Raw genomic sequence first — 23,444 nt, 5'->3', positions numbered from 1 at the left:
TTGGTCGGAAACCTATCCTGAATTGCAATGGGGTGCACACACGTTGTTCCGGTTCAAGGACAACAAGTGCACGTTTTCATATTAGATTATCAGTGATCAGCAAAAATATTTGCTGTTAAAATGGGGGATATGAGCGAAACCAGGAATGCATTTTTGTGGTGCATGTCAGTCATATACCTGTTTGCCTTTTCATCGCTCTATGTGCAAATACCAGGTAAATTGCTGTGTTTATAGCGAATATGTCTTGGATTTCTAAGTGATGATGGATTTAAGTTTTAACCGGGAAATTATCTCATGGAAGTTTACGTAACTGCAGACAATGTACTTTTAGTTTTTCTAGTTTTAACTTTTTTTCTTAGGAAGCCAACGTGTAATTTGATTTAATCAAATCCCAATCAAATAATCGTTATAGAAGCATGGTCATGATTTTGAGTCGTTTAAAGACCCACTAAATATAGATAAAGGTTAAGAAAACACGTTTAATTCTTTTGGTTTTGTCTAAGGACCCAACAGTGAAAAATGACTCTGATATGGGTATGAATGGCGCATTAGTATTAGCTCATAATCAGTAAACAATGTTAATTGTAGCCCAAAACATTTTCATCACTTCGTGTATTTTTTGGTAGCAAAGCAGTTAACCAAGCACAGCTTGCTATAGCACTAATAGGCTCTGGGTACACATACCTGACGTGCCTCTCCAATCCTTAGGGTTAATTGTGTAATTGTTAGGGTAGGTTATCACAACCGCAATCCTTAGCTCTTGGGTTAGGTACCCCTTTCCAAACAAACACTCCCTTCATGATCCTTATGGTTGGGCACCTCATGCCGATCAAACACCCCTTTACGATCATGAGGGTTAGTTGTGGAGTAGGTTGTGGCATGCGATCTCTTTTAGCAAATTACTAAATGGTTATTTGAGGAAAATCTGTTCAATTTTTATCAAGCTGCGACTTTCGCAGAGAAAATGGCTATAGCGTATGCACATAAAGGCATACAATCAGGTGCTGATGACTTGAAAAACAAGCACTATTTATTTGTGATAGTTCCCATGGTTAAATGTTTGATAATTGGATTTACTCATTGGCTTATCTTAGCTTCAAAATGGCAACGTGAGGTCGATCCTCCGCGCAGGGCTATTAAAAAGTGCATCCATTAAAGTGCGCTAATCCCTATTTTTTTGTAAGTCAGCATGAATAGCATGTTTCTAAAAGGGTGCACCCCAGCTCAACCCACCTGGATCCAAGAATACCTTGACGTTGATCCTCTCAGGGAAACCAATGATTGATACAATGAGTAACAATCCATGCCAGCTGAGTACACATCCTAAATATTGATTCACCTTAAAGCGACAACAAATCATAACATGATGTCAACACTGAAAGAGAACTATGTACTTGAAATGTTATACATTTTTGTGCTATTTTGCCTAAGGGACGTGCTGAAATTTTAAGATATGTACTTTTCAGCAGTTTTGTTTATTAGGCTTGGTAAGTGTCCATATTGATTTATTACTATTGATATTTCATGTATTATTATTATGTTTTTATTTTCAGGCTTGTATGGCGATAATGGAATACTGCCTGCTCGTTTGGTTTTGAACACAGGTAAGATGGCCAGATAGTCTGGATAATAAACCATTATTTTGTCATCAACAAATGAATGGTCAACACATTCTTCCCCATTTTTCATTTTGGTCTATTTAAATAAATATGTTCTGTGTTCAGACATAAGCATGAAAGTCATTGGGTATAATATGTAGCAGTCAAGCAAATTGTTTTTGGCACTTTTCTGCAGTCTGGTACTGTGAGTTATATTATTCAAGATATATATATATATATAATAAAATAATAAAGTCCATGTTAGTCCATCATCTTCTTTATATCAGTTTCAGACATAGTACTTTCGCTGTCTCGTCAGTGTAACTGACAATGACATATAATATGACGTCATACTTATGATGACGTCATAAATTACAACTGTGACGTCATAATGTATTTACACACTCCAGCGACGACACCAAGTAATTTAACAATTGTAGGGAGACATTTGAATTAAAATATACAGTATTTGTAAAGTAACAGTGTAACATTTACGATTGAAAAGAGAAATATGTTAATACATTCTAGAGTTCAATTTGGGTTTCATCAATTGGATTAACATTTGTATGTGGACTTTATCATTTTATTATATATTACATGTACACCGAGTGAACATTTACCTCATTTTTGTGTGTGTGTGTGTATATATATATATATATATATATATATATATATATATATATATACCGTATTCGACGTAATAAGTGCCCCGCTCTCTTTGCTAATATATTGGCTAGTGAACAATCCCAATTTGTATGATTAGCACCCCTGCTGATTGATCAATGTACACAAGACTTATTTATTTGCGTATAATACTCACTCGTATGTTATATGCACCCTTAATTATGGGCTGTTAAATTCTGGAAAAATATATCTGTCATATATAAACATTTCAGGCTGTCAGCATAAAAAACAAAGTTTATATTTCAACTCTGTTTTTTCCACCAAAATAATATTCTAATTAGAGGGTACTATTTCTAATTTTGAGAGCGCCCCGGGCACTTATTACGTGGAATACAGGATGTACAGAAGCCTGGATAATGGAGTGTTGCCATGGCTCTATATTCATCCTAGTGATTGCATCTACTCAGAGAGCTTCAGGTCTGTGGTGCGATCCCCGGCTGCGTCAGCTCTCAGCATTAAGGGGATAAATCGAGGACAGATCAGTTTGGAGTCAGATTACTGTGTCTTAGTAGGGTACCATGTTAAACTGTGGCATGGTGTCTCAATGGGCTGGCATATCGCTATAAATGTGCATAATCTTGAATGTGACGTTAAACTCCATTTCACCTCTACTCTTCTCAGACCAGTGATGATCCGGGGTAGAACCGGTCTTCAGCAACCCATGCTTGTCGTAAGAGGTGACTATGTTTGTCGTAAGATATTAACTAACGGGATTGGGTGGTTAGGCTGGCTGACTTGGTTGATGCATGTCATCATATCCCAATTGCGTTGATCGATGCTCGTGATGTCAATCACTGGATTGTCTGGTCCAGACTCGATTATTAACAGACCGCCGTCATATAGCTGGAATATTGCTGAGTGTGGCGTTAAACAACAAACAAACAGAACATGTCTCCTCATCCTGGTGTTTGTTGTTTTCAGAGGCGAACTCATGGCACGAGTTGTTGGAGGGCCAGCCCACCCTCCTGAAGCTGACCCCCAAGCTGGGCCTGAACATACAGAGCGGGATGGACCTGCTGTGTCTCGGGGGCATCCTCGTCTCCTTCTTCTGCATGGTGTCGCGACGCATGCGCGACGTCGTGTCCTTCACCTTGCTGTGGATGTTCTACCTCTCCCTGTACCAGGTATGGGCTGACCGACTATAGATTTAGCAGAGTGAAATAGTAGATGAACTCACACATAGACCAGGGCTTTATCTAGATCTGCTCAGGGGCCAATATTCAGCACCAAGTCTGCAGCATATGTCAGTAAAAGTTCCCATTTAGTTTTTCAATTTTGGTCCAAAGAAATTTACAAAAATATGAACTGTAAAAAAATCGAATTTTGAACAATATCACATTTTCCTCCAATCGTTTGCCTGCCAGTTTAGTTTGGAAGGAGAATTATCTGTAGACAGGGTGGGGCTGCAGGGATGTTCTCGCCCCCAGCATGCCCAGGTGGTCCAGGTGATTTGGAGGGGTCTGCTCATAATATCAACCACTTGTTTATCTGGTCCACACTCAATTATTTTAAGGCCACATCATATCATGCATATAGCTTGAACATTGCTGAAAGTACTGGCTGTGTGTTTGATAAAGAGATGAATTTGTTTTTTCCTCATTGGGTTTCAATTTTTGGAGTCCATAAAAAAATTTAACCTCCCACCCCCGAAAAAAAGATAAAAAGTCAAAACGTCGAAATGGATCTAAGTCTGGGATTTTTGCACAATTTGATTGTCTAAGTTTTCTAGCATTCCAAGGTCAACCACAATAACACAGCACATTACATTCATACAACGTAGTAAATCGTAATACCACTTTCAAATACTGTATGGCATACATTTCAAGGGAATTTTACATTTCATGAAGAGAAGTAATCAATATTTTAATGGAACTAGGGGTGGTCAAGTTGTGTCAGGTTAAACACACTTGATATTTCTTTGGCCTATTTTTGTAACCAAAATCACGTAAATATTCAGAAAACCTGCATCATTAGGAACCCTGTTTATTTGTGTTCATGGTTTGTCAAATAGAGAGTTGATCAGTGAGATTCCAAATATTTCACTGGCTGAAAACTCAGGACTGTTGATGTTATGTTTGACCACTGCATTTGTTGACATGGTTTGTTTTATTGTTTTATTTTACAGGTTGGCCAGACCTTCCTGTGGTTTCAGTGGTGAGTAGGCAGAGATATTTCTGTTTTATTGCTAGAAATAAGACAAACTACTTCAAGCCACTACAAATTGCTGCTGGTTCCGTCAACAATTTTTTTTTTTGGACAGGACGGAATTATTTTCCGCTGAATGTTTAAATCATTCGTCACCACTCACCCCTTTCTGTAGCCTGCAAGAAGACTCGTCCCCCTATCGATGAATGTTATGTGCGAAAATACGACAAACCAATGAGAATGCGCGTATGATTTCAAGTCGTCAAAGAATCCCTCAGAAATAATTTTCGATTTTCCATGTCTTGCATCTAAAAATATACCCAAGACACATTTAAATATGTTCAATCATACTGTATAATTCCGCATGTCCCAATGTGATTTAAATCTGAAATATATATGATACATGGGGAAATATATGTGAACCCTTACGGAACGAGCTGACAATTGTTTCAGGTATGCCTGTTTGTGCTAAAACGGAATCCGGTCGCAAAAATGGGCATGAAAGGGACACGAGTCGCTATTCGGCTTGTCCCGGAATAACACAAGTCGGTTACGAATGTGTTTAAATATGTGGGTAGAAAAGGATCCAGAATCCACTTGCACAAAGCAATGTTTGGGCTAAGATGTTAGGAATATGAATATCTATTTCGCTCTCCATACTGTAATATGACCCGTGAAAATCTGGGTTAGAATGGGTCCACAGCAACCCATGCTTTTCGTAAGAGGTGATGGGATTAGGTGGTCAGACTCGCTGACTTGGTTGATGCATGTCATCGTATCCTGTGGATCCATGCTCATGGTATCAATCACTGCATGGTCTGGCCCAGACTCGATATTTTTACAGACCGCTGTCACAAAGCTGGAATATGGCTGTGATAACCAACAACCGAAATAAAAATCAACGTAATACAATTCTATTTTCTAATATATGATATTTATGTCAAGAAAACCCACTCAGCTAGTCAATTTATTGATAAGTACAATTTAGAAATCAAGGCAATGTTTTTCATACTTTTTGTCATCGACTTTAGGGACATCCTGTTGCTTGAGGCTGGCTTCCTCACCATTATCGTGGCGCCATTCAACTTCCAACTGTTCCGATCTCGGAGCCCCCCACAACACCAGCACGACTCCATCACCATGTGGCTCCTCAAGTGGCTCCTCTTCCGCCTCATGTTTGCCTCAGGCATCGTCAAGCTCACCAGTCAATGCCCCACCTGGTGGGGACTCACTGGTAAGGGGAAATAACTCTTATCAAATACTGTCCAAGAGGTTGTAAGAGATGTCATAGATGTGACAGACGGCAATAACCATTGAATTCGAGGAAGAATTTCAGAAGAATTGATTACGTTTCCTGATGATTCATTAATCAATTTCTTGTTGCTTGATGACTCGATAAAGGCAGATGTGTCTAATTGCTTGAATGCCTGTTGACCCATGCTTGTGTGAAAAGAAGTTAAAATATCTGCGAAATACGTTTTTGGTGTTGATGTCTTAGTCAGTTGAGTTGTGTCCCTTAGTTGTGCCAGAAGCTGCTGATTGTTTTGAATTCCAAATTCACTTGATTATGATGCTTTGTTTGTCAGCATCATACCTGTGTGAGTTTGACCAAAGTGTGTCACTTCAGACTTTACTCCAACATTCATTGAAAGAGTGTAGGCCTCACTCACTCTCTCTCTCTCACTCACTCACTCGCTCACACACCCACCCTTTCACCCACACACTCACTCACTCACACACCCAAGAATTCACTGACCCTTTCATCCACTGACTCACCCACACACCCACACACTCCCTCCCCACTCACTCACACACACACTCACTCACCCACTGACTCACCCACACACTCACTCAGTCATTCACTCACTCACCCACTGACCCACTCACCCACCGACACACCCACACACTCACTCAGTCATTCACTCAATCACTCACTCACACACCCACCCACTCACCCACCCACACACTCACCCACACACTCAGTCATTCACTCAATCACTCACTCACACACCCACCCACTCACACACCCACCCACTCACCCACCCACACACTCACCCACACACTCAGTCATTCACTCAATCACTCACTCACTCACACACCCACCCACTCACCCACCCACACACTCATCCACACACTCAGTCATTCACTCAATCACTCACTCACTCACACACCCACCCACTCACCCACCCACACACTCACCCACACACTCAGTCATTCACTCAATCACTCACTCACACACCCACCCACTCACCCACCCACACACTCACCCACACACTCAGTCATTCACTCAATCACTCACTCGCTCACACACCCACCCATTCACCCACCCACACACTCACCCACACACTCACACACCCACACACTCACACACCCAAGAACTCACACATCCATTCACCCACCCACACACTCACTCCCTCCCCCACTCACCCACTAACTCACCCACCCACACACTCACTCACTCGCTCACTCACCCACTCACCCACTGGCCCACTCATACATGTATACAATCTGTTCATAATTACCTATGCGTTCCTATCTATGGTTTCTTTTTTTTGTATTGTATGATTTATATTAAAAGAAATCATAAATATATTTTTGTTTTATTTGCAGCCTTGAATCATCATTTTGAATCCCAGGTAGGTTTCTGTTTCCCCCTACAACTCTATGTCCATGCAGTTGCTTTAATGTGAAGTTTTATCCAGACGCACAAACTTTGAACAAGTTTTTGATAAATATATTATCTTACATACATTCAGCTTTCATCTGATGAAGGGGAAAGATCCAGCATTTTTAAAAGGGAGGGGTCCAAAATATCTCAATCCTCTCTCAGGTAGTTTTACTGCCAACAACATACTACATTTCGTTTTCAAGGAGGGGGGCGTGGGTCCCCCATCTGCATCCGCCTATGTTACAAAAAAAGAAGTTGTTATCCATAAGAAGTTCCATGTCCTAAAACTTTGAACAATTCTGAATATCGACTCTCAAGGTTCACTGTGCACTATTTTCTTCTTCAACAGTGTATTCCTACACCCCTTGCTTGGTATTGGCATCAGTTTCCAACATGGCTCCTGAAGCTGAGTGTCGTATCAACGTTTGTCATCGAGATCGCTGTACCCTTCCTCTTCTTTGCACCAGTCAGGTCTCTCCGTGTCGTCGCCTTTTACGCTCAGGTTAGTCGGCCTTTTTATTCAGAACTTGTACGAACATATGCTGTGAAGCTGTCTGGACTGTATCTGCTGGGACTATCGTTTGTTTATTTATTGTTTTACGCCACACTCAATATTCCAGCTATATGAGGACCGCCTCCATGGTCTAATGGTAGAGCGGAAGGTCCGGGGTTCGATCCCCAGCCGCGTCAAACCAAAAGACGTTAAAAGATGGTTACCAGGTACTTGTTGTTACCCTGTCTGGCGCTCGGCATTATGGGGCTAAAACAAGGACTGGTCGGCTCGGGAGTCATTATACTGTGTCTGAGTGGAGTATTCATGTTTACTGCGGCATGGTATCTCAGTGTGCTAGCAATATAAATCTGCATCAGTCCGGACTAGTACAAGCAGCCACACACACACAGATATACGCGTGCATGCATTTCGCTATATAAGTGCAATAATCTTGGACGCGACGTTAAACCCCATTTCACCCCACCACCTCCAGCTATATGATGGCGGTCTGTAAATAAGAGACCAGACAATCCATTGATTGTTATTATGAGCATTGATAAAACTTTTGGGATAAGATGACATGCATTAACCAGGGCCATGTTCCACAAAGCGATTGTAGACCTACGACAGTCGTAAGCCAATGTTAAAGTATGGGAGAAACCATCGTCTTAGCGCTACGATCGCTTTGTGGAACGGGGCCCTGGTCAGGAAGCCTGATTGTCTCATACGAAAAGCCCCTGAGAAGGTATGTAAGTCCCATTTCATTCAAAGTATTTTTCATTTTCCATGTTTTTAATCGTAGTATTCTTGTTGTTTTTTAATGATTTGGCTTAAACTTACTGACAATCACCAGCAGTAGCCAGAGGGATGGTGTAAATCCTGCTGGGGTACCATGCAGGTAGCAGAAGTATTGTAAGTCCCCATGGTACCTAGTATGGTGACCTACCTTTGGTTATTGGTGATCTATAGCCCATTTTTATTGTGTACTGTTATGATTTGTTCAAATTTTATGATGATATGCTAGTTTTAAATCTACATCTGTGATAGTCTAGTGTTTTTACTGTCCTTTGTCGACAGATTTTAATGTCTATATTTATGTATTATTAATGTCCAACTTGATTTAGTCACGATATGGCTGTAATATTGCCGATGTGACTATAAATCTTAACTCACTCACTCTTACGAAAAGCATAGTTTGCTGAAGATCAGACATGATGAGAATATTACTGAGTGCAGCGTTAAACAACAAACACTGTATAACAATGTGTTTCTGTTCTTCTTTCATTGATGTATGAAGCAAAAATAATAAACACGTTGCGTGATATATTGTATGAATATTTTATAGAGTCTTTAATATGACAATAAATTAATAAATAGTTGAATTACTGGCGTGCACGGATCCGATTGAGATCAGGGTAATAACAATGTCATCATGTGACTTTTTCTCACATTTAAAAAATTGCATTCAGTTTAAAAAGTGATTCACATTTTAATGGGTCAACATAAACATTATTACAGTACTAGTGCCTTGAGTGCTGATTACATTTTCTATAAGGTATGGACCATTTCGACACGCATGATGGATATATAATGCTGTAAAATACATGTCTCAATATGTGAATATTTATATGATGTATCATGTTATCGGTAATATGCTGAACAATAAAAGTTATGGATCAAGGATATTTAATAAAATAAAATTTAATAAAATCTCCCCATAATTACTCATGATCTATAAGTTTTTGTGTTTGGTACATATTACCACAAACAGATATTCTGTTAATGCTAAAATATGAAATCATAGCCCAATAAAATTGAGACAGCTGAAACTTCAATAGATATGTTACTGTGTGCTTTTTAAATAAATTGCATGTTTATGATCCTAGTAAACAATTATGGAAAATAAACAGCATACATTATGATTCTAACGAATACAAAACCTGTTTTTATCAAAGACAGAAATCCTGTATTTCAGCTGTCATCTTAAAAAAATGTTCGGGTTTTCAAAAGAAGTCCTCTTCACTGTCAACTATTCATAATAAGTTGTGCCTGTAATAGTATCTTGCTTCCCATACTTCATACAGCATAAATTATGTTTGTTTATATCATTGCGTAACACGACATGCATAGTCAAGCATTGTGGGTCTATTGTGGGTTGAATTGACTATCACATTGAATCAATTCACGTGTGAATCATTCCACCCCTGTTATGAATAATCAACCACTTATTACCCTGAAGGAATCAATATATCACAGATTAGCTTTGGAGCAGATTTCAAATGCAGTCATCTGTAGGGCTGTGACGATACACCAACTGTGCGATCCAATACGTATAACAATACCTTGTCACGATCTGTTACGTATCACGATACTTGCATGTGCTCTTATCTGTGGTGCAAAGGCCATCTTTTTCATAGAAAGGATGGCCAAAAAACTGCCACACTAACGATTTACAGTTGGCAGTGTCAAGTATGGCGCAATAGATGAAAATATTTACGTTTTCACTACTTATTTTCACTAGTAATTAGTTTTTGGAGTAACATTTTATAAAGAGTACATTTAATATAAGAATCGATACTTTTACTTCGTGTGCAATTGTGATCGATACTTGTATCGTGAAGGAAAAAACTGCGATCTGTCGATGGTGTATCATCCCCCTGCTAGTCATCTGCATGTTCATCTATAAATTATTCTGTTCCAAACAGAGACAATTAAGAAATATCCATCTTTACACAATGAAACTCTGTGAACCCTAATGTACTATTGTCCTGACAACAGGTATCTAAAGTATTGAATCACTGGCACAAAGTCATAATACCCTGCATAAGTCACTGTACATAAGTTCTACCCCTGGGGGTTGTGTTAGAGAATAGGTCCCCAGTAACCTGTGCTTGTACGATGGAAATGGATCTGGTTGTCTGGTGACTGGGTAGATTGTCCAGCTGAGATTTTTGACTGATGTCATCATGATTAGCATGGTTTCAATCTATCATGCAGTTCATGTCGGCCACAACAGTAAGATCCAGTTGGTGTCGGCCTACTTATTAAATTTTAAATTTAAATATTCAACAGTAACTACAGATTGATACCAAACTCAAAATCACTTTTACAAGAGCTCATTATTAATCAAACATAGCACTATGTTCATCAAGAGTTGTCTCCCTGTAATGCCCCAGAAAACAATGCACACTCCAGTCCTAGTACTAATATACTTCACAACTTATCATAGGGATAATCAGATATGTCATTCAATTAAAATATTATGACATATCATAAGAATCAGTTTTTGTGCAGGGGGCATGTCGTCTAAGGCGCCGCGATTCGCTGTGCAGAGTTGCGTCCCTTGAGCACGCCAGAAACCTATGATTGTGGGTTCGAATCCCGGTTCACCCCCATTATGTTTCAAGGTTTGTCAGCACCATACCCGTGCTCGTGCGTTACACTGAAGTGGTAAACGTCTGAGACCTGCATCACTTCAAGCTGTCAAGCTGTCAAGCTGACACGCGTGATATAACTGGAATACTGTTAAAAGCGGCGTTAAACCCAACTCACTCACTTAGTTTTGTGTATCATGGAAAGTTAAAACTATCCTTATCAAAAGTTGAGTAGTAGTAGTTATGACTGAATCCTGCTAGCACAACCTTTGCTAAACTTCGAAGTATGCCTGAACTGGAACTGTCCTCCAAGTCGGGAAACTGAACTCAGGATGGGGTTCCCTCGGGCCAATTATCAGTCCCCGAGAATTTGATTGAAGTAATTTAAAACCTCTTCGTTTGTCTTCTGACTCAATTTAATGGTTGCCTTTTTTACACAGAGACAATGTCTCACACCATGTACAGGGTTCACCCTGGGAATTTTCTGACATGGGTCCTTTATAAGAAAATTTCAAATATTCAAGAGGTACACCCATACCACACAATGTTAAGATGCCCCATTGTATTAAAAAATGTGGCCTTTTTTTCAAATTTAGGGGCTAAAAGCACAAGGCCCCACCCTAGAATTATCCCTGCATTTACAACATTTTGATCAAGGCGGAAATGAACTCCAGATTGTGGAGCATTTTTGCTCTTATTTTTGCAAAAGCATTTTCTTATTCATTTCAATGTCTATCAACCAACTGTAACGTTTTCAGCCTATTTGCTAAGGACATGTTCCACAGGCATGTGACTTCTGATGTGATCCCTGCATGACATGATAGAAGGTGTTTACATGACCCTCTACACCTCAGGGGTCCTGGTCAGTTCAAACTGCACTGTTGGTGATTTGGCCACAACGGAGAGGAACCTCATGTTTTTCATGGGGATGTCGAGGGTCCAGTAGAGACCGGGATATCGGATCAGCATGCTGTTGATGACCTGCACAAACTCCTTCATCAGCTCCTCAATGGCTGAGAACTCCAGCCCTCGGACAAAGATTTTGACTAAATGTCCCTTGCCACGTTCATATTTCTTCATTAGCACTTGTTCATTATAGGCAGTGGCAAAAACTGCATCAGACCAGTCCGTGCGGGATAGAACCAGATCTTGGATCGATGCACTCATTTTCTGGAAGAGTCCAACTGGAAAATATAAGGGGAAGCTGTATATTACAGTTAGCTCTTTCTCGTTGTGTAGTGGAATCTTCCGCCACAGTTCACTGATGTCCTTGTCGCTGGTATCTGTGTTGTACCATGGGAGGACCATCAGTGGTCGGCAGAACAGACGGCATGATGGGATGTCGGGTTCGGGCACAGCGTAGCAGAGGTCAAGCAGGGGAAGCAACTCTAGCAAGTCCTCAATCATGAGATTATCCATCTTTTGATAGAACCAGAAAGAGTTAAGAAGAGGCCGACACACCTGACCATGTTTGTGGAAGGAATCACGGACATCCTCAAACTCTTCTTCAGTAAGTCCTCCTTTACTACTGAAGATCTTATTTTTAGTGAAATCCATGAATTCTGTGATATCGTGTCTGTATAGGGACGCCAAAATGTCAACGAGTTTGAGAGGACAGTGGAACACAATTTCGGACAATCCAGTGACATCCTCGTACCACAACACATCCCCAACGTCATGGAGGTAGTGGATGCAGTCCTTCAGCTCCTTGCCCTGCAGTCTGAAGGTCTGTGCCATCTCCTCCACCTCATCCCACAGAAGGTACAGAGATCTCTTCTTCTTCAGCGTGCCACACAGTCTGTCCCAGTGGCCCGGAATGCTGCGCTGGGCGTGAGGAAACAGGTCCTTGTCAATAGCCAGATGCTCGATCTCGTCCACAAGGTCAGCTATTCCTTCAAGAGAGTCAGAGGAACTGATCACGGATACATCCGGGAGAATCCGAACCGGACATCCGCGCACCTCCTCCAGCTTGTTCTGACGGACACGGAGAAGCTTCAAGGCTGCTTCAGCCACATCATTGGCAGGGTCTGATGAAGTCCTGTTCAACGACTTTTCAACTTTGGCTTTTTCACTGAGCACTCTGTTCAGTTCATCAGTGACGCCTTTCATGTAATTTTTCAGTTGACTTTGAGCTGTATTTACTACATAACGAGCATATGTATTTTCTGCTGGTGTATTAGTCACTGGTCTCCCGGATACTGCTCTACCTGCGTCCTTCTTGCTATCCTTCTGATCCTGGTCAGCCTCAGATCTTGCTGTTTCTTGCTGAGTGACACCATCAGTTTCTTTACCGTTGTTGCTCTCTCTGATAGGTTCTTGGTCATCTGCTGCTGCTGTTGTCCCAGTCTCTGCAACCTCTTGTTCAGTTTTGACGGATTCATCTGTTTTCGTTCCCCCTTTTTCATCCTCATCCTCTTCTGTGACAGCATTGACTTTGGTGGTAACATCATCTTTGATTGATTCTTCCTCTTTTGTACCAGTTTCTTCTTTGGGTAGTTCCTCAGGCTCAGACTTTTGTGTCTTCTCAAGGTCAAGCAGTTGCTGTGATGTCTGTAGAAGGTCACACTGAGATGCTATTATCTTGACCACTGCTCCTGGAGCCTGTGTGTTGAGGAGGTCAATCCACTGCCCAATTGCTGCATGGTAGTCCTCCTCTGTAAAAGTAGCACAGTTGTAGACCAGAAGAACTAGAGCCTTCGAATCGAGGAAGAGCGGCGTTGTAATCAGATAGGTGTCATCTCCACCGAAATCATACAGCATGAACTCTACATTATTTTCAGTTTTCCACAGCATTGTCTGTAAGACTCTCGTTCTGTCGTCAAGACCTGCAGTCAGACTAGACTTCTTGAGAGCCAGAAGATTGGCCAAGCAGGTCTTTCCGGACTGACTAGCACCAAGGAGAAGGATCTTCTGCCTCTGAAGGTTCTCCGTCTTGATGATGGCCAACTTCTTGAGGTAGTCATAGATGTGTTCTGGCTTCTCTGTCCTCCATACCTGGGGTGGAGGCTGTTCGAGGGGGTTCTTGTACAGCCAGAGTCCGTACTTCTTGTACTTCCTGTACGAGTGAGCGACCTTCAACTTGCTCAGTTGGAACAGCTTCATGGGCAACTGTCGGATGGAATTGTCTGTCAAATCCAGAGTTTCTAGTTCGGTGAGATCACAGATCTCGTTAGGTAATGACTGAATGTCATTTTGAGCCAGTACCAACGTCTTCAGCTTGAAAAGTCCACGAATTTCTGGTGGCAGACGGCGGATTCTGTTACCAGCCATGTTGAGTTCCTCAAGGTTACCAAGAAGTCCTATTGTGGGAGGAACCTTCTCAAACATATTTTGGCTCACTCGCAGTATTTGGAGACTTCGGAGGCGGCCTATGTCTTCTGGGAGGTTTAACATGAGGTTGTTGGACAGGTCCAGTACTGACAGATACTTCAGATTGTAGATGGACGTCGGGATGGTTTGTAAGAAGTTTCTGCACAAATAGAATTCCTTCAAGGCCAGATTATACACATCAGGCAAATTGTTCAGCTTTGTACTCTCAAGGTCAAGGCACTCAAGGGAAGGTAATTCAAACACTACAACTGGTATATGCTCAGATTTAATTTGTCCTTTTCTGAGCAGGTTTTCCATGTAGTCATCAACAACACCACAGAAACTTCTGTAGTTGATGGCCATTATTCTTAATTTTGGCATCTCAGGCAATGTTTCTGGCAGACTCTCGATCGAGTTGCCCCACAGTAGAATTTCCTCCAGGTCCTGACAGAAAGCAATTTCGGGGGGCAGTGATGAAATGTTCGTTTGTTGAAGATTTAGACGCTGAAGCCGAGTCAGATTCCCGATGTCAGGAAGAAGAACGTTTATCTTGTTCCGACTGATGTCAAGAAAGCGGAGACTTATGAGGCGCCATATTGCAGGAGGGACGAAGGGCAGGTTGCATTCGGAGATCTTCAGCTCCTCCAGTCCAGTCAGCTGCTCCATCTCTGACGGCAGGCCGCCGAAGTCTTGAGGGCTGGTGCAGCGGATGCCGTTGCGGCTGAGGTCCAGTTTAGTCAGATGAGTCAGACGTCTGATATCCAGGGGGAGTGATCGCAAGTTGTTGGATGCCAGACATAGTTCTCCAATATCTCGAGCTGGAATAAAGGAAATAACAATGTAAGAGGAAATCTGTTTTAATAGAAGCAGAACAAGGCTCATTTGAAGTCCCTTCATCTTTAAAAGTGTATCCCCCCTATTATCATATTTCAGTAGCTAGGATAAGAAAGTCAAGTTGTCCTTGTCACAGTCTTAATGTTCAAAGGTTAAAGAGTATTTGGGGGAGGAAAGACACAGGGTCCCCAGGACCTGCTTTGCTTGTAACAAGTAGCCACAAGGTTGGACACATGATTCTACCTGCATCATCTAGGCTGACATGGATGATTATTTTTAAAGAAGGGAGCATTCATGGATACACAGAGTGCTGACATTCATTGGATATGTTATGAACCCTGCAGGAAGTGGATGATCATGAATCTCATTGTAGATGATGATTATGATACTAATACCCTCAGACATCACTTCATAAACATCCGGGGTAGAATAGGTCGTCAGCTACCCATGCTTGCTGTATGAGGCGATTATGCTTGTCGTAAGAGGTGACTAACGGGATTGGTTGGTCAGACTTGCTGACTTGGTTGATGCATGTCATAGTTTCCCAATTGTGTGGATCGCTGCTCATGATATCAATCACTGGATTGTCTGGGCCAGACTTGATTATTTACAGACAGCCGTCATATAGCTGTAATATTGCTGAGTGCGGCGTTACACAACAAACAATTAAATTAAATCATAAACATAGGAGGCGGTCGGGTAGCCTTGTGGTTAAAGTGAAATGTTACTATGGTTACCTGTCAACAGTGAAGCGGGCACCGATGTCATTCCTTGCCCTGACATATCCACGACCTTCAGGCCCTTCTCGGTCAGGTCAGGGGTCTTCTGGGGAGTTGTCCTCTGGCTCTTCAATGATGATGACTTTCGGCTTGGTGGAGTTTTAGGTCGAGATTCCTTTTGGGGAGTCTTCTTCCCTTTTGGGGAAAGTTTTCTGTTCTTGTCTGCACTCTTGACACTTGGGGAAGTTCTGCGTTTCTGACTTGGAGAAGTCTTCCGTGAAGGTGTAGGACTTTTCTTGGAAGGAGATGGTGTACGCTTCCCTCGAGGAGGGGATGATGGAGTCGGGCTCGCTTTAATCGATGGAGTCCGACCCCTCTGGGGGGACTTGCTTCTGTCAGCCATCTTGGGTTTCTGAAAAAAAGTTCAGTGTTATTTCTCTAAAAATGAATCCTGTCATGAAAAACGTTTGTTTTAGTTTGTTTGTTTGTTGTTTAATGCAGCACTCAGCAATATTCCAGCAAAATGACAGCGGTCTGTAAATAATCGAGTCTGGACCAGACAGTCCAGTGATTGACATCTTATGCATAGATCTACACAATAGGGTAACGATGACATGCACCTTACTACAAGCATGGGTTGCTGAAAACCAATTCTAACCCAGAATCTCCAAGGGACCTTTCAAATTGAATGATACTTGACTTACATTTTCAGTTCAAGACACTTGAAGCATTTCTTAAAGATTTGCTAATTGCAAAGCTATGGATTGTATTTTGTCAGTGTTATGAAAACCTCAGAGAGACTTTGTTTCAATGTGTACTTGTACCGACCACTTTCACTCAATGCCTGCTCATGTCCACTGTGTAATGGGATATGCTTTGCACTGATGTGTATAATGGGAACACTCGCACACCTCAACAACATAATGCAAGGCACAGACGGAAGTATTGTATAATGAGAAGTTAAGGGGATTAAGCTTTGGATTATCCTACACACTGATTTACTGCTCACTGGGGGGATCAGGGGGAGTGGGGGACTACGTGGGCATGCTGTGAGAGTGGTAATCTCTCGTACACCCCCCAGGACATATATATAATAAAACATTCACCTACATTACACGCCCACCCCCTTCTCAGCCTATATGCATCCCCTTCTTATAGTAATCTCTCACACACCCCTCCCTCCCCAAAAGCATCTTTGTAATAAAACATTCGCCTCCATCCATACCCATCTCCTTCTCGGCTCAAGCAAACCTATACGCATCCCATTCTCAGCTCTAGGAGACTTGACTTGACCGTTCCTTAATACTCAGGGTTCATTTTTAGAATTATTTTATGTAATCTTGTACATACACAGCGCTCAAAAAATAACTTGATATAGGGCTGCTGTGTTTTAACTTTCACTTGCCCAAGAAAAGGAAAAAGCAAAAAACACGCTCACTTTTGCCCTTGTTATTCTTGTTATTGCTTTTTAACAAATGAAAATCAGTAGGTGTTAAATGTTATGTTTATTTTGTTTGTTTGTTTATTTGCTGTTTAATGCTGCACTCAGCAATATTCCAGCTATATGACGGAAGTCTGTAAATATTCAAGTCTGGACCAGACAATCCAGTGACTGACATCATGAGCATCGATCCATGCAATTGGAATACGATGACATGAATCAACCAAGTCAGCGAGCCTGACCACCTGATCCCGTTAGTCGCCTCTTACGACAAGCATGTGTACACGTTACAAATTTATCATTCTCAGTGACTGAGGCAAGTTGGGAAAGTCTTGACATAGACACAATGAGTTTGGATTTAAGATTTTACAACAAAATACATCATGTTCACTGTTCTCTGAGACTGTGTGTTAGTCTATGGGAGTCGGGGATCACAAGGGCGTTGACCAGACTTGGTTGCGTTAATAGGGTCACACAGTTCAATCTTACAGAGTGTGTATGGAGGGAAAGACAAGCTCAGCACCATAACAGTTCAATCTTACAGAGTGTGTATGGATGGAAAGACAAGCTTAGCACCGTAACAGTTCAGATTAGATACTTACCAGGTGTATTAGCTAGTTGGTAGTTGGTAGGCATGGATAGGTCGTAAGGTTGATTATGGGTGATAAACTGGTGGGACTTTCTGATTTTCACTCTGGAATAATCTGTATCAGCTCTTCAGAGTTTAACTGGAGTTTTACTAATGGTTAATGTGGGTTGATTCCAGGGAGAATATTTTATTCAGGTGTGTGAAAAAACATGCAATTGTTTCCCTAGAATCCCCACATTTGTACAAAGTGTAAATCCACAGATGTGTCAAGGATTCCAAGCCCTTGAAAGGCAAATTGGGAAAAAAATAGTATTCTTAAATGTCCTTATTTTCTTAAATTCAGGGGTATGTTAATATATAATTCGCTCTCTTGCCCGCCAGCCTGCCCACCGACCCACTCACCCACTCACCCACTCACTCACTGTAAGTATCCTGGCTGCGATGTGTGCATGTATGTGACCCTGAGTCACTCACCTGTAGGAGGATCACACAAGGATTAAGATTATCTTTACATGATTACATTCCTGTTAGTTTTTTTGCCAGACATGTAACAGGCTGAGCAGGTCCTTTGACATGGTATCTCAGAGAGCCGGCACTTTGGAACTGGCATTAGCCAGGAGTAATTCAGCACATATTAATGCAGTATTAGAAATGGGCGCTAGTCCTGTAGTCCTTGCCAAACTGCCCAATAGTTAGGTATTGTAAGGATGAGTAAAAAGTAAAAATAAATTTAAGGGTTGTTCTATATGTTACCATAATAAGGACTAGTGGACTAATAATGTTAGTTATACCCCTGTAATGTTGTGTAAATGTCCATTAAAACCACAATCACATAAATATGAGAGTTTGCCATCAGACATGTAGCAAATTGTATTTTTTAAAATATGATTTTCATGAGTAATCAATGTCAGCAAGGCAAGATCTAGCATTTTTAAAAGGGAGGGGTTCAAAATATCAAAATCCTCTCTCATAATTTTACCGCCAACAACATATACTATGGATGGTTTTCAAGGGGGTGGGGGGTGGTGGTGGTCGGACTCAGACAACTATTTGAGCAATTGAGTTTTTGCTCTAGGGTTTCTATTTTAATTGGCTTATTACATTTTTCATTGGGGAACCAATATTTTTTCACTCATCTGTTCATCAATCTTTTGGGTTTTTCCCAAAATTTTGAACATTTTCAAATTTAAAAAAAATGAAATAAGGTTTAAGATGTATATAACTGTTTTAAATATATTGGCTTGACTCAGAAAGTAATTTAGCTCGTAACTTTGTTTCAGAAATTAGCTCTTTTGTACACATGCTGAAAAAGCTTCATTTGGGTATTTACGCGAGCTGTTTTAATACATTTGAGTTTTTCATTTAATGCATGTGTTTCTGTACGCATGTTAATTGTAATTGGGTTTTGAATATTATTGTGGGGGGGTATTTCATGCAAAGATGCTGCTTATGTGTAGCTCTGCTTGGGCCTCCCTCACGATCTCCCTGTGGTCACACAATATTGGTCTTCTCATTGAAGCGTATCAACATCCAGAATCCAACCAGCTTCTGCTATGTCCTGCTGTGTATCCAATTTGTCCCACTTGATTACTTACACATTGAAGACACAACAATGTCATAAATCTTGCCAAGTTTTCCCTTCTTCATTGTGCTATAGAAATGAGTAGAGACTTTGTCTATTGTTTGATTATTGCCAGACGATGCAGCACTATCTGAGCCAGCATGATGTTTGTGTCAGCAGACATTGGTCTCAAGGGATGGCGGTCTTGGTATTGTATACTGGTCCAGGTGACTTCACTGCCATATTGTATATTGGTCCAGGTGACCCCAGTACCATATTGTATACCGGTCCAGGTGACTTCACTGCCATATTGTAAACTAATCTAGGCCCGAGAGAAGAAAATTAAAGGAGGAGTCCAACTCAACTCAAGTGTGGAGTGATACGGCAAGTCTAGATTGCCTCAGCTCTCAGGATTGTTCTGGGCTCCATTTGTTTTTTTTTGGTTTTTTTGTAGATATGTATTTTTATATATGAGATAACTTTATTTCTGGGGAGAAATGTCAGTCCATCTGGTCTGGGAGACCCCACGTTACTGTTGAGTTCCAAGCTCCACTGTGAAAATCCATACCCCGGCCCGTACCATGTCCCTTGTAATCTGTACCCCCTGTGGCCTGTGCTCACACAGCTATACCAACAACTCGCACAGTGAACAGAAAGCTGCCCTCAGTAGAAAAACCAATATTGACTATTTATTGACAATTATTGATTTATCTATTAAGAGAAATGTGACCCACCTGCAAACTGATTATATCGGCACAGCTCTTTCACTAGTATTGACTTTACATTACTGGAGCTGTGTGGCAGTTCCCCCTGTGACAGGGAAATGTATGCCTGCCTAATATCATCTGTATGACTGTGTTTGGGGAGAATGAAATTGAGACTTAAATTCATGACTTGGAACAAGAGGAATAAAGAGGAACTAAGAGGAGCTGTATGGAGTTTCATCCTACACAGGGAAAATCTGTTTTGATCCAATATGGCGTGAGCGTCAGGCCTAATGGCCCACAGACCTCAATCCATTATGATCTCCTGTAGACTTTACAGGAAAGTTAATTCCAACTGTAGTTATGGAATGGATAAATATTTTAGTACAGAAAGAGTTTTATATTTTGTAATCAATATCTGTACTATGAATCTTTAACCCAAAGTGGTAAATTTCTGAGACCTACATCACTTCGGGCTTTCCTCCCACATTAAGCTGACACGCCGTGATATAACTGGAATACTGTTTAACCCCACTCACTCATTAACTCGCTCGCTAACTCACTCACTCACTCACTCACTCACTCACTCACTCACGCTTAGGTTTTTGTATTATCATTATAGTGAACATTTGTTGTGAAGGTATGGCTACTGTCTGCTACATTGACAAAAAACCCTTTCCCTATACATTTTTATTTTTTATTTAGTTCACATTTTTTCCAGTGAAGTTAAATGTCATTTTATTTTGTTCAAGTATAAGAATGTCAGCTAAGATATATGTCAATGTCCTTTAAAAAATGCCAGAAAAATATATATTTAGAAAACCAGACTAATATTAATGATAACAGGCCAATTAAAAAGCATAATACTCCACACCACAGGGTCTGCTCAGCAAGCTCCTCACAGCGATAGTCTGTTTGTAGAGCTCTCTATACTATCGCTGCCACCAGTCAAAACTCCCCACTTTGATAGGTGGCCAAAACCATGCTTGGAGTTGAACTCGCAACCGAATGACTGTTATGTTTACAAACATGTGACGACTGTCGTGACGCAGAATACACTTACTGCTGCTAAATTACTTTCTTTGTTTGTCATTGTTAAACACTGGACAGAATGTTACTATACTGTTACTACACCGAAGAGTTACTTAATCTCATTAAAATCAGATCTGAGTTCTCGCTATTGCTAAACAAAGATCTGAGGACATCCCATGACGGGTCAAGTCAGAACGACCTTTCATCCGACCAAGATCATGAAAGTGACAGTCAGAATGTGTTTTCTGATCATGCAACCTCGAAAATATTAAAATGGGGTATTCCGAAACTACAGTTACGGCCCTTATGACTGATTCCGTCAAAGTATCTGTCGCTTCGGTGGGAGGGTTGCACAGTATGTGGGAAGCACTGCCATACAATCTCAATCACATATAAGACATACCGGAATGTTCGTTTGTTCAGTTTTCAAATTTTTAATCGAGAACTGTGTCAACATATTTCTCAAGTGTAGTCTGAAATGGAAGTCGCCAGGTTGAAACGAATGCCGTAAAGCTCGAGAAAGCTGCTTTCTCACTGGCTGATATCAATTTCTTGTTATTCGTTTCAGTGGTTGGTCCAAGTTTGCGAAATATAGTTCTGACGTGACCCGTCATGGGATGTCCTCAGATCTTTGTTTAGAGACAGCGAGAACTCAGATCTGATTTTAATGAGATTGAAGAGTTACTATACTGTTGAGTTACTGTAATAAGGATTACTGTACTCACCTTGTGTCACTGGTACTTGTATTGTCACTTATACTGCATGCCTGTGTCGGTAGTCATGACTCCAACTCACTGCCTCAGTCCCAGAACATTCAACCTCCATACACCCCACGTCTTGTCCAGTACTGACAGTTATACCACAGCCCACAATATAGCAACTTTGTCCAACAGGGTCCTCAAATATCCAAAAGACAAGGTCAGACTGTGCTCCAAGTCATGAATCTGTAATGGCATGGAAGCTACGTCTGACCTGCTACAATCACAATTCAGGACCATTCAACTTTGGGCACAGGCCAGTGAAGTGATCTCAATACCCAAACCCACCTCCCTGATCATTAGCATGGGCAATTCAGTGCCTCTCATTGCTTAATCCTTACTACAATGGCTTAAGCTGGTAATTCTAAGTAGCTGAATAGAGCCTTTGTATGTGTGCGCAAGATATAACTTGTTTGGAGATTCGGTGTAAGACTTGGCAATAGTACAGCTACTGATTTTATCTGTAATGAAGTCACTTGGTATAGCCCATTAAAGTTGAGACAATTCACTATACAGCGATTTATTCACGGATAGATTTTTGTTGATAAAAGTATGTTTCTTGTGCCAAATTAATGTTATGTTTTAATAGAATTATTGTAGAATTTGTGAGTGTGAATACATAAACTTTGCCACCATGGTTCCCTACATGAGCGTTATAGCGAGGGAGGTACCCCAGGGTTTATCAGAGAGTCAAGTATGCCCCCGTTTCTAAGGTAAACAATGAGGTGTAAAAGAGCTTTCATGGTCTTTGCTTACTTGTCACTGTCAGACGGAGATATGGGAAGATAGACTTGGATACAAAGTGTTGTTTACAGATGATCAATGTCTGTGCTGTGTTACAATAGGGAGGCGCGGTACACTACCTGTCTTCTGTGTGGTACAACTCGACACTGTGACATTGTTGTAACACTGACAGCTGTAGCCTTCAACTCGTATCAATCAATCACCCACTACAGCTGTTTGTGTTCCATGAAGAAATGAACATTTTGAAAGATAAATTTGAATTTAGAATAATTTTTATTTAGAGACAAGTTCCATACTTTTGGAAATTTGAAAACAATTATAAAAATATCATGTGTTTTTCCCATGCAGATTGATCATTCTGGTTAAAAAATGTCATCTGTTTTTCTGAATTTAAAAAAGAAGCCTTATAGCTAGAGTTCATTAAATAAAACTAACCGTATTCGACGTAATAAGCACCCCGCTCTAATAAGCGCCCACGGCGATATTTGTTAATATATTGGCTAGTGAACAATCCCAATTTGCACCAATTTGGTCAATGTACACAAGACTTATATATTCGTGTAAAATACACACTCGTGTGTTATATGCACCCTTAATTATGGGCAATTAAATTCTGGAAAAATATATCTGTCGTATATAAAAATTTCAGGCTGTCAGCATAAACCACAATATTTATCTTTCAACTCTGCTTTTTGCACCAAAATAATATTCTAATAAGATCCCCCTATTTCTAATTTTGAGAGCTCCCTGGGCACTTTTTACATCAAATACGGTAAATATAATTATTTTTA

The 23,444-nt window shown here is 40.9% G+C and overlaps 2 protein-coding genes across 2 annotated transcripts in view; one reads left to right on the top strand and one right to left on the bottom strand.

The window, feature by feature from the left end:
* The first annotated feature begins 47 nt into the window (after positions 1-47).
* LOC124138190 (lipase maturation factor 2-like) overlaps positions 48-23,444 on the top strand; it is a 36,857-nt gene continuing 13,460 nt past the window's right edge. Inside the window, exons 1-7 of the mRNA XM_046504729.2 lie at positions 48-214; positions 1,554-1,604; positions 3,204-3,406; positions 4,408-4,436; positions 5,459-5,661; positions 7,038-7,063; positions 7,445-7,597. Of these exons, the coding sequence (XP_046360685.2) occupies positions 121-214; positions 1,554-1,604; positions 3,204-3,406; positions 4,408-4,436; positions 5,459-5,661; positions 7,038-7,063; positions 7,445-7,597 (759 nt within the window). The 5' untranslated portion in view covers positions 48-120. The remainder of the gene's footprint in view (positions 215-1,553; positions 1,605-3,203; positions 3,407-4,407; positions 4,437-5,458; positions 5,662-7,037; positions 7,064-7,444; positions 7,598-23,444) is intronic.
* Positions 11,097-22,342, bottom strand: LOC124138188 (malignant fibrous histiocytoma-amplified sequence 1 homolog). Its single transcript, XM_046504728.2, has 3 exons — positions 21,877-22,342; positions 15,843-16,236; positions 11,097-15,089 (listed from the first exon to the last, which is right to left on the bottom strand). Exons 2-3 carry the CDS (start codon positions 16,225-16,227, stop codon positions 11,806-11,808), a joined length of 3,669 nt encoding a protein of 1,222 aa, XP_046360684.2. The 5' UTR covers positions 16,228-16,236; positions 21,877-22,342; the 3' UTR covers positions 11,097-11,805.

Source organism: Haliotis rufescens, unplaced genomic scaffold (genome assembly GCF_023055435.1).
Source record: "Haliotis rufescens isolate VD_foot unplaced genomic scaffold, xgHalRufe1.0.p SCAF_6, whole genome shotgun sequence".
In the NCBI taxonomy this organism is placed as follows: Eukaryota; Metazoa; Mollusca; class Gastropoda; order Lepetellida; family Haliotidae; genus Haliotis; species Haliotis rufescens.
This window is presented reverse-complemented; position numbering and strand designations above follow the sequence as displayed.